The sequence below is a fragment of the Marmota marmota genome, unplaced genomic scaffold, assembly GCF_001458135.2.
Source record: "Marmota marmota marmota unplaced genomic scaffold, marMar, whole genome shotgun sequence".
NCBI classification, from domain to species: domain Eukaryota; kingdom Metazoa; phylum Chordata; class Mammalia; order Rodentia; family Sciuridae; genus Marmota; species Marmota marmota.
Window position 1 is genome coordinate 6,076,544 of NW_025999962.1, and position 10,511 is coordinate 6,087,054.

The 10,511-nt window shown below is 59.2% G+C and overlaps 2 protein-coding genes across 9 annotated transcripts in view; one reads left to right on the forward strand and one right to left on the reverse strand.

Annotated features, from left to right (window-relative positions):
* Pmm1 (phosphomannomutase 1) overlaps positions 1 to 5,979 on the forward strand; it is an 11,272-nt gene extending 5,293 nt beyond the window's left edge. For 2 of the 6 annotated variants that reach the window (XM_048803080.1, XM_048803079.1), the window contains 7 exons: positions 1,109 to 1,185; positions 1,308 to 1,399; positions 1,702 to 1,801; positions 3,631 to 3,756; positions 4,330 to 4,405; positions 5,024 to 5,139; positions 5,479 to 5,979. In XM_048803080.1, coding sequence (XP_048659037.1) covers positions 1,109 to 1,185; positions 1,308 to 1,399; positions 1,702 to 1,801; positions 3,631 to 3,756; positions 4,330 to 4,405; positions 5,024 to 5,139; positions 5,479 to 5,601 — 710 coding nt within the window. In that variant the 3' untranslated portion in view covers positions 5,602 to 5,979. Of the gene's footprint in view, positions 1 to 557; positions 622 to 1,108; positions 1,186 to 1,307; positions 1,400 to 1,701; positions 1,802 to 2,054; positions 3,322 to 3,630; positions 3,757 to 4,329; positions 4,406 to 5,023; positions 5,140 to 5,478 lie in introns of those variants that run through there. The other 4 variants (XM_015501859.2, XM_048803081.1, XM_048803083.1 and 1 more) reach the window with 3 other exon arrangements.
* Positions 5,980 to 6,176: 197 nt separating this feature from the next.
* Csdc2 (cold shock domain containing C2) overlaps positions 6,177 to 10,511 on the reverse strand; it is a 10,433-nt gene continuing 6,098 nt past the window's right edge. For 2 of the 3 annotated variants that reach the window (XM_048803084.1, XM_048803085.1), the window contains exons 2-4: positions 9,545 to 9,843; positions 8,438 to 8,560; positions 6,177 to 7,911 (exon numbers count right to left, since the gene is read on the reverse strand). In XM_048803084.1, coding sequence (XP_048659041.1) covers positions 7,749 to 7,911; positions 8,438 to 8,560; positions 9,545 to 9,720 — 462 coding nt within the window. In that variant the 5' untranslated portion in view covers positions 9,721 to 9,843 and the 3' untranslated portion in view covers positions 6,177 to 7,748. Of the gene's footprint in view, positions 7,912 to 8,437; positions 8,561 to 9,544; positions 9,846 to 10,511 lie in introns of those variants that run through there. The other variant, XM_015501861.2, reaches the window with a different exon arrangement.

The window sequence follows — 10,511 nt, forward strand, 5'->3', positions numbered from 1 at the left end:
ATTCAGATGAGAATTCATCTGGATCCTGGGCTTTAAAAAAATGGACATAATCAATAGTGGCTAATGATTTGTTGAAAATTACCAGGTGTTGCAGAGCACAGTAGCTTAGACCTGTAATCCCAGCCATGAGAGGCTGAGGCAGGAGGATCTCAAGTTCCAGGCTAGCCTGGAATGAGGACCTAAGCAACTTAATAAGAACCCATGATCTCAAAATAAAGTAAAAGGAGCTGGGGCTGTAGGTCAATGGTAAAGCACCACTGGATTAAATACCAGTGGGGGGGGGGGCAGGAGGAGGGAGGGAGGGAGGAAGGAAGGAAGGAAGTGGGGAAGGGAAGCAAAGCAAAGCAAGATAGATGACCAGGTGTTAAAGCTCTCAGGTAATCCTGGCCAGAGTAGAGAGATCAGGCCATTTCTAACAGTGGACTAAGTCTCCCAGGAAGTGATTTGGATCCCAGAGCCTTTACTTCAGCTAAGTGGCAGCTGATAACCTCTAGTTCCTTAAACCAGAAACTTCCTTGAATTTTCCTTTTCCCCACATCCCCTTTTTTTTCCACCAGTGTGTCCAAAATGATCTCCCTCTCCTGTCTACGTCTCCATTTCCAGCACCCCACCATAGTCCAGGTGATCACCGCCCCCACCCCCCAAACCCTGCTGCAGCATCCTGGCCCTGCTCCCTCTGCAGCCCAGCTGACCCACCCCAGCAGCTTCTGTGGGCAGCGAGAGCTGAAAACTCCCCAAGGCAGTCAGCCCAGGGAACAGGAAAGCCCAGAAGGGGAGTCTCCTCTACTGCGGGGCTGTGGGAGCACAGAGTGGAAATGGCGCCCCCTGCTGGGAGTCCTGGAAGGCTTCCAGAGGAAAGAGCTGGATCTTGAAGGATAAGCAGAGGACCTTAGGGGGAACATACAAAGAGCTGGAGGAGTGATTGGCTCATGGGAAAGGAAAACCTGTGGAAGGAGAGGAGGGCTGGAGAAGCAGGTTCAGGATGGAACTCATGGGCTCTGAAGGCCAAACCAAGGAATGCAGGCTTCCTCTGCTCTGCTTGCTCGGGGTAAAGCGGGTGCTGATCTCATGCTCTCTCTTTCTCCCTGGCTTCTGTGTGGCCCTGAAGTCATTGAGAAGTTTGATTATGTGTTTGCTGAGAACGGGACGGTGCAGTATAAGCATGGACGGCTGCTCTCCAAGCAGGTCGGCACCCCCCAGGACCTAGCCATCAGTACCCCACTTTTCCCCACTGGGACGTTGCACAGGTACCTTCTGGGCTGGGGAGAGATCTCTGCCACATCTGAGAGCCTGTGTTCCTTGTCCAGACCATCCAGAACCACCTGGGAGAAGAACTCCTACAGGACTTGATCAACTTCTGCCTCAGCTACATGGCCCTGCTCAGACTGCCCAAGAAGCGGTGAGGTCCCATCTGGCCTGGCTCCAGAACTTGGGACTTAAGGGAGGAAAAGTGTGGGTCTCCCAGATGGAACCTGGACTCAGTTCCCTGGCTTCCCACCCCCCGTGGTGATGCTGGCATGGACCCAGGGCTGGAGCATGCTAGCAAGCACCCTCCCACAGAGCTGCACCCCAGCCCTGGGCTCCTGACTTAGCAGTGGGTGATTCTTGTCCCCTGTGAAGTCAGGTAGACTGTACTCATTCTCCCTGGCTCTCATTCTCCCTGGCTCCCGCCCTCCTTTCCCGGGCCTTCCTCATCACCAGCGGAACCTTCATCGAGTTCCGGAATGGCATGCTGAACATCTCGCCCATTGGTCGCAGCTGCACCCTGGAGGAGAGGATCGAGTTCTCTGAACTGGACAAGGTGCCACCCACTATGCCAGTGCAGGCCTGTAGGACTGGGGTCTTTCAACCTCTCTGAGCCTTTATTTTCTCTCATTAATGTGAACTGTGGGGTCAGGGGTGGCCCCGGCTGAACCAGCATCTTTTGGTAGCCATGTATCACTGCTATGGGCCCCTTCTTTTGCTGGTTTCCCTTCTTCATGACCTGCACCCCAGCTACCTCCTTCCCCAAGCCAACACCTAGGGTGTGTCATTGCCACCTTCCCATCCCATAGGGTCCAGGATCCAACAACTCCTGTTCCTTCAGCCTCCGGAACCAGCCTCAAGTCTGCTCAGCTGCAGGCCAACACCCTACTCCCCAGACTACTGTCTTGTTCCCCAGGCTGCCCCCAATCCTGCCCCCTCAGCCCGGTCTGCTCTCCAGCAGTGCCCTTGACAATCTGTTACACATGTCGTCACCCCCAACCCCTGCTGGCAGTCCTTCCCAGGCTCCCCAGCCCCTCTCCAGCCCTGAGGGCTCTGCCGGCTCCTGCTCCTCTTCAGCCTCCTCTCGGCATTGGGTGTGAATCTGCCCCGTCCACCATGCCCTCTCAGGATGGTGGGCATCTTCCCTGATGCGTTCCCATCGCCCTGTGCGTGCCCTCTCTCACCAGCTGGCTGCCCTCCCCTGTGCCCCCTGCTGCAGCCATGGCCTCCTTGCTTTAGCAGACAGTTTCCCAGGGTGCAGACTCAGCCCCCACCAGCTCATCCGCTCACCTCCTCAGCTCTGCTCACATGTCACCTTCTGGTGGCCCTCCCAAGCTTCACATTCACACCGCACCTCTGTCAGTCCTGCACCGCTGCCCTGTCTTAGCTTCCCCAGCATCCACCGCTGCCCTCTGACCCCCCACACTGTCTACTTTTAAGATCTCAGTTCCTCCATCAGCTCTCACCAAAACCGTCATCTCCACAGACTTGTGTGACTTGTTGGCTGATGGGTCCTGTGTGCCTCATACACAGCAAGTGCCCAGAAGTACTTTTTGTCTTTTTGCGGTGCTGGGGTTGAGCGCAGGCCTCGTGCATGCCAGGCCAGTGCTCGACGCTGAGCCATACTCAGCCTAGGGAATGCCTTTGATTGAATCTATGAAACAAGTGGCATTAATTCCATTTTATGAACGTGAAAATGAAGGCCAGAGGGGAAATGACATACCCAGGGCCACCTAGGCCGTGGGCTGCAGAGTGAAGATTGATGCAGCCCGCTGCCCACTGGTGCTTCCCTGAGAGGGGAGGGGCTCAGTGACAGGACTCCTACCCTGTGTTGGAGGCTTTCTGTAGGCATGGCCACAGCCACAGGGATCTTTCTGGTTGGAGTAGTTAAGGGCCTCTGGAGGGCCTCTGGCCTCCCTGGGGCCCACACAACCACTGGGAAGGCAGAGCCAGAGCCAGCAGGTGTCCCATCCCTCATATCTGTTTTCCCAGAAGAGGGAAGCACCCTCTTCATTAATCATTTCCCCATGCTTAACCAAGAAAATAGGCTCAGAGACTTCGATGACCTGCCCACGGCCACACAGCACAGCAGGCAAGCCTGGAGCCCTGGCAGCCTGTCCTTAGGTCTCGGGTGGAGTCCTATATGCCCTTATCTTGTGGCATCCAGGGCTACCTCTCCAGGTACCACACCACCTGCCTCTGTGTTCCAGCCCTACCCAGTCTGTTCAAGGTGGTGCTAGTCACTCTTCTCCCTTGCCCTGAAATCCTCAGTGGCCCCTGGCCCCCCAGAATGATTCCAAACCTCTCAAGCCAGTCCTCTGCGAGCTGAATGTCCCATAGAGCTCAGTGCTGCTTCCTTTCCATTTGTTCCCGTGCCCCCCCCAGCCCAGAAGCCAAGATGTGTGGCCAGGCTTGCGTGTTCCGTGGCCCCCCCAGGCCTGGCCTGCCATGCCCGCCATGGTCTCAGCAGGGTCAGGCCCAGAGCGACAGTTCCCTGCTCCACGCATCAAGGTGCTGCTCAGAGGGGCGGGGGCTCTCCTGGGTCCTGCTGAATCGCCCAGCCCAGCCCACAGAACATACGCAATGAATGGGTCCACTGCCGAGGCCACATCAGCGTCCTATGCCACACCAGTGCTGGGACCTGCTGCTGCTTGGTCATGGTCTTCTGCCCTTGGCCTCTCACACTCATTTCTGGTGCCTGAGCCACAGTTTGCTGTTATCTTGGGCAGAGCTGATGGGTCTGAACTGTGCCCTAAGGTGGACATGTGACGAGGACTTGGGCTGCCTGTCCCTGGGGCCTTCCTCCTCCCACCTCTGCTTGCAGGCCTCTTTCAAAATACCCCATCCACACCCATGGACAGGTATCTGGCCAGGTTCATTTCGAGGACCTTCCAGATCAGGCCCTGGCTCTGCCACTATGGCTGGGCACCTTGATTGAACAAGGCAGAGTCCCTCTCTGAACCTCTGTTTCCTCATTTGTAATGTGAGGGTCACACCCACCTAGAGGACCAGTGAGCTTGTGTGGACAGGGCCTAGCATAGGGCTGGGCCTCCTGAGCTTCTGTCTGCACCCTTCCCTCTGCAGAAGGAGAAGATCCGAGAGAAGTTTGTGGAAGCCCTGAAGACAGAGTTTGCCGGCAAGGGATTGAGGTTCTCCCGAGGTATGTCCATCCCACAGTGGACCTGAGAGGCCTGGCCCAGGAGCCCACCCCTCAGGGCACAAGGCACACTGAGCTCCAAGCAGGCAGGGGTTTAGTATTTGCCAGGACCCAGCACCCCCTGCCCAGGCAAATGCCCCACGCCAGGAGCTGAGCTTTCTTCCTCATGCCTCCTGGGCTCAGTCTGCTTGCACGTCCCAGGGCCAAGGCAGAGGCCTCTGGACCCACCCGCTCCCCCCCACCACTGGCAGCGCATCCGGACGGCCACGTGGCTGACACAACTGATCCCTGACCACAAACTCCCCCTCACCCAGTGGCCAAGGGTGAGACCAGCTGCCAGGCTGTTAAAGCCTGTGCTGATCACAGGGCCCCCGGGCTCCTCCTTCCTCCAGACACAACCCAGGGCCTCACCTGGAGCCCAGGCCACAACTTGTTCCTGCTCTCTGAGCCTGAGTGTTTCTGGGCCACTCCTCCCCTCTCCCTGCCTTGGGCACTGCGCTCATCCCCCAGACATCCCACCGGGCCTCATCCTCTAAGGGCCTCATCCGTTTGCACCTGAATAAGACTGTCCTTGAAGATCCTGAGTCCGGCACTAAGCATGCCCCCTTGTCTGCCCCACAGGAGGCATGATCAGCTTTGATGTCTTCCCTGAGGGCTGGGACAAGCGCTACTGTCTGGACAGCCTGGACCAGGACAGCTTTGACACCATTCATTTCTTTGGGAACGAGACTAGCCCTGTGAGTGCAGCCCACTCAGGTTCCCCACAACCCAAACACTGGAGGTCCAGGCCAGGACTCAGGGCAACAGAGCAGACCTCTTGGGGGGGCTCCTGGAGGACCGCCCATGCTCACTAACCCCATTAGGCAGATTGGGCGCCTAGGACCCAAATTGGGCTGGACACTTGTTACCCGTCACACAAGTCAGGGCAGGGCTGACAGGGCTGTGAACATGGACTTCCTGGTGGCTCCTCCTGGGGTCTGGCCTGGGATTGTGAGGGGAGGGGCAGCTCCTGTGGGGAGGGAAGCTCCTCCTCCAGGCACCACCTCAGGGTCTCCTTTGTCCTTCCCTGTGTGCAGGGCGGGAATGACTTTGAGATCTATGCTGATCCCCGGACCGTTGGCCACAGCGTGGTCTCCCCTCAGGACACAGTGCGGAGATGCAGAGAGATCTTCTTCCCAGAGACAGCCCACGAGGCCTGACTGGCCCACACCTGTGCATCTCGGCGTCCACTGAGCCTGCCCAGGTGGGAAGAGAGCCTGGCCTTGTTGAGGCCAGGGCCCTTCCTTCTCTGGCCCAGGACCTCCTGCGAGGCCCACGGTCCCCAGCCAGTCAGCTCCTGGAGAGACTGGCTCCTGTCCTCCTTGTGCCCAGAGTATCCCCATCTTGCACTTTGGTGACTCTGGCCACAGCTGCTGCTCGTACTTCTGAACCAAGCAGGTCTCCCTCCACCCAGGAGGAGGCGCGTGCTAGAGGAGGATAAGGATCCACCTGGTCCTGCCCTGACCAGAGGAGGGGCAGAGTGTTGGGAGGGCACATCTCAGAGAACTTTGTCACATACATTAAAATTCCCAGGATGAGGTGTGGTGTCGGACGCGTGTGAGGGGATGTCTGGCTCCAGTCAATGCTTTATAGCCACCACTTTGCAGATGCGGAAACAGGGACTGGGACCTGCATGGGTCACCCAGGAAGTGTGATACACTGAAGCCCCAAAAGGGCTAGTTTGGTGCGTCCTTCCCCAGGGAACCTGCAGGACAAAGGCAGCTCTGGGCCAGTGTAGGTCACAGTCGAGAGTTTATTGCCAGTGTTAGGAAGGATGGGGAGTCCGTGGCTGGGGTCTTGGGAGGACTTCTGACTGGGGCCTGGAGGACCCAAGAATGGGGAGGAGAGCTGCTGCCCACTGCCCCCCAGGCAGCCCCAGGGCACCTAGAAAGGGGGTCTGCTTACAGGAGGGAAGCTGGCAGGCAAGGAGTCCTGTACCAACAGGCCCTCAGCCAAGAGGGCCACAGGTCCTTATCCCTCAGGGACAGGCCTTGCCGGAGAAGCCTAGCTCAGAGGGGGTGTCAGGCTGGCCCTGCCCACTGTTGGGGCTGGCCAGCGCCCCCAGCAGCTCTGGACTCCCTGCCTCTGTAGAGTGGGCACCGGGCAGGGGTGAGAAGCAGATGTCCCGCTGATCTCTCGCCTGGGTTTTAGGCACCTACACGGCCACTCAGCCAGTTACTGATCCCCTCATCTGGGTATTCGAGCCCCCAGTTTTATTTGCAGAGTGGGTCTCATAACAGCCACTGTCCTGGCGGGCCCTCCCTTGAGCCTGTGACCCCTTTTATACCACTTTCTGTATGCGCTCTCTAGAAGGAGGTGTGGTGGGCAGGGCCCTGCCTGATGTCTTAGGCCAGGCCACCTCTGACAGACACACAATCTTAGTCCCATAGGGACTCCAAGCCTGGACAGGATGAGGACCACCTTGGCTAGGGGCCTGACAGGGACCTGTGGGAAGGGGTTCTGGCCTGGGTTTGTAAGGCCCATGGTCTCCCAGGCTGAGGGCCATCTTTCGGGGGCCTGGCCAGGCCTGGCCGGAGGGGACACGTCAGTCCATCAGCACATCCTCAGCAGCTGTCATGGCTGGGCCCAGGGCTGAGCGTCTACAGAGTTTGGGAGTCAGGGTAGAGGGGATGGCTCCATCCAAGCTGAGGAGCTGTGTCCCCACTCCTTGCCTTGAGGGAAGGAACACAGCCTCAGTGGGCTCAGAGCCACTGCCAGGCCAAGGGGGGCCTGGCCAGTGAAACAAGAACCCCTTTCTGGAGGCTCCTCTTCCCCTGCTGGAGCTAGAGGCTCCCTGAAAGCACTCACCCGCCTGGCTTGTGAGGGAAAGGGGCCAGGCCAGGGCAGAGACGCCAGGCCAGGGCAGAGACCCCAGCCCAGGGCAGGAGGCAGGAGCACAAGCAGGGTCTGCCCAGGACCAGGGCTGGGGCCCAGCAGGGCTGCGGGCAGCAGTGAGGGGAGCAAGCTCTTAAGAGAGGGGTCCCCTGAGTCCCTGTGAGCCTGACGCAGGCTCACAGAAGCTCAGTCAACATGTGAACAGCGGACAGGGGGCAACAGGGTTGGGTGTGTGCTGCAGGGAGGAGGGAGGAGGGGCAGGCCAAGGCAGGGCTGGCAGCCTCCCCTCCGTCCGGCTCCTGGCTGGCTCACACAACAGTCACGGGTCACGGGTGGGTAGAGGCACACACTCACGGCCACGAGCACAGACAGACAGATGGACGTGCACACTGAGGCCGCCCGGGGCTGGTCAGCAGCACTGTGGGGGCACAGGGCCCGCTGCTGCCCGCCTTCCCGGTGTGGCTGCTCCTGCCTAGGAGCCCACGACCTGGCCAGACCACGTCTCATGGGGGGTGTGGGGGGCCAGCTGGGTGAGCACCACCTCCACGGCCTGGAACTTCTGGTTCTTGGGTGGGATGGGGCACATCTTGTAGGTCACCTCGTCGCCTTCCACGGGCACATACTCTCCCTCAATGCTGGTAAATAGGAGAGGGGCGTCAGCCCAAGAGCAGGCCCCTCTCCGGATGCCACTGTGGCCTGGGTACAAGGCAGCCTGTCCCCAGCCTAGAGAGGCCAGGGAGCCTGGGCCAATCACCTAGCAAAGCCTCGTCTCTCTCTCTGTGAAACGGGAATCAGACATAGTTCCTTCTCTGGGAGTTGAGGGTGAAAGATCACAGGGTGGGTCTCCGAGATCCTCCATCATGCCTGGCATTAGGGTGAGTGCGGACAGGCCGAGACCCACCTCTCCCCGTCATTACCTACCAAAGGCCCTTCCCGGCTGAGGCCCGGGAGCTGGTCCAGCCCCTCAGGTCCCCACAAGGCTGCAACAGGCTCCCAGGGCTCCCGGGGCTCTGAGGTCGGCATGCCCCCTCCCCCCCCAGCCCCAGCTGCCTCCTTCCACACACCCCCAGCCCCACCCAAGAGGGACACAGACCTTGCCAGCCTAGGGGGAAGCTGGAGAGGCCCCTCTGAGCCAGGAACAAGGAGGTGAAGGGAACTCACTCAGATACATGCACGAAGATGTCCTCCGATCCGTTCTCGGGGGTGATGAAGCCATGGCCCTGCGAGCGTGAGAACTGCTTACAGACGCCCTTGAACACAGGGCCGGCGGAGGCCCGGGCTGTCCTGGGGATAAGGTAGGGGGATTGGAGCTGCGGCCTGGGGAGACCCCTCTGGAACCCCACCCTCCCTGGGCCCTGCCTGTGAAGCTGGCCTCAGGGCTGTGGGAACACAGAATGCTGCTCATTCAACTTCACATCATTCCCATTTGACACCCCCCCATTTGACTGAGACCCAGAGAGGGAAACTGACTCTCCCAGGGTAGCACAGCAAGAGGGTCTCCTGACTCCTTGCCAGTGCCCCCTGTCTACACAGCACCCTCCCCTCCTTGTTTGGGCTTAAATGGGTTCCTGTTATAAGAATCCTGATGAAGAACGTCCAGCCCGGGCTTGAGTACCTCCCCACGAGGGAACTCGCGCTCCTGAAGCTGCTGTCACCCACGCATTCCTCACTCATTTTCACTTGCCATTTGCTAAGCATCGGCTCTGTGCCCGGACTTGGGTCTGACACAGGACAGTCAACATTGCCACAGAAAACAAACAAACGGAAAACACCCTTTGGCCAAGCCAAGTCTGTGTCCCTGTGGGTCTCATAACCCCCCCACTGCGACCCTCATGGCCTCATCCAGTGACCTGCTCCACAGGGCCAGCCTGCCCACCCCTCCCGAAAGGCAAGCCCCGTGCGGCTCCACCTTCCCGGACCACCGGAGCCCTTCTTCACCAGGTACACCTTCCCAACCCTGCGAGCATGCCCTCGGCCCTGGGCCTGGGTTCTCCTTGCCCATCCTTGCCAGGCGTCGATGGTGGGGGACAGGGTCCCTAGACTAGGAGCAACTGCGAATGGGGCTCTTGTCTCACTCATCTCTGGGTCCCTGGTCAGGAGCTCAGCACATTTTTGTGGGATGAAGGAATAAACATGGAAGTTACTGGAAGCTCCAAACACAGCTTCTCCGTCCTCAGGTGAGGACAGTGGGTGATAGAGGATGGGAATGGGTGGGGTCAGCCCCGTCCTGAGGGAAGACCAGAGACTGAGCCAGGAGCCAGTACTCACGCTGAATATGTCCTCGTCCGTTTGGTCGGCAGAGGGCTGGGCAGGTCCCGAGAAGGGACTCCGCCCCGTTCCCAGACCCTGCTGCCCTCCCTGTGGAAAGGGAAGGTAGGCCAGACAGGGGACTTGGGGGAGTGGAGTGGGGGCACCACAGGACGCGACGTGGGCTCCGATGTCATGGTGGGGCCAGCAGGAGAGCCTGGTGGGCTCTGTGGCTCGGGGGCCGGTGAAGGGTTTGGGTGTCCTTGCGGGCAGGGCCCGGCCTGGCCCTGCTCGGTGGCCTTGCCAGCCACAGGCTCCGTCTGCAAGGGAGAGAGGGAGGCATGGGTGAGTACTGCGGGGTACAGCTCTGCATGCTGGGGACAGCTCTGCGCGCTGGGCACGAGGAGGGAGGGCGGTTCCTGCCTGCCGCTCCTGCAGCATGGCCTCAGCCTCTCAGGCCTCTCAGCCTCTCTGTCCACCAGGAGGACACAGCGGTCATGTCAGAGTTGGGTGCAGCTCAGGGGTAAACCACACTGCTCAGCCTGTGTGGGGCCCTGGGTTCCACCTCAGCACCAAAACAAAAACAAACAAATGCCATGTAAGCCCCAAGTCCTTCAACTTGCAGTCCAGGTTTCTAACCCCAGGGGCTGGGGAGGTGGAATGCAGGGTGGCCAAGATTTGAATTGTGTTTCAAGTTCACAGCTCTAGGTTCAAACCCCAACTGGGTCACCTACAACTTGGTGATCTTAAGCATGACCTCTGCAGACCCACATGGTGGCCAGGGGTGCGGGCTCCAGAACTGACAGCACGGGTTTGAATCCACCTACCTGCTCTGGGGCCTTGATCAACACTCTTGACCTTTTGCATCATTTGCTCTAAAATTTGGGTATAGGTTGCTTCTTACTTCATAAAAAGATTACTCTGAGGGTTAAATACATGCCTAAAACCGGACCACACTTGCCTAGCAGTGGGACGGTGGGGGGGGGGG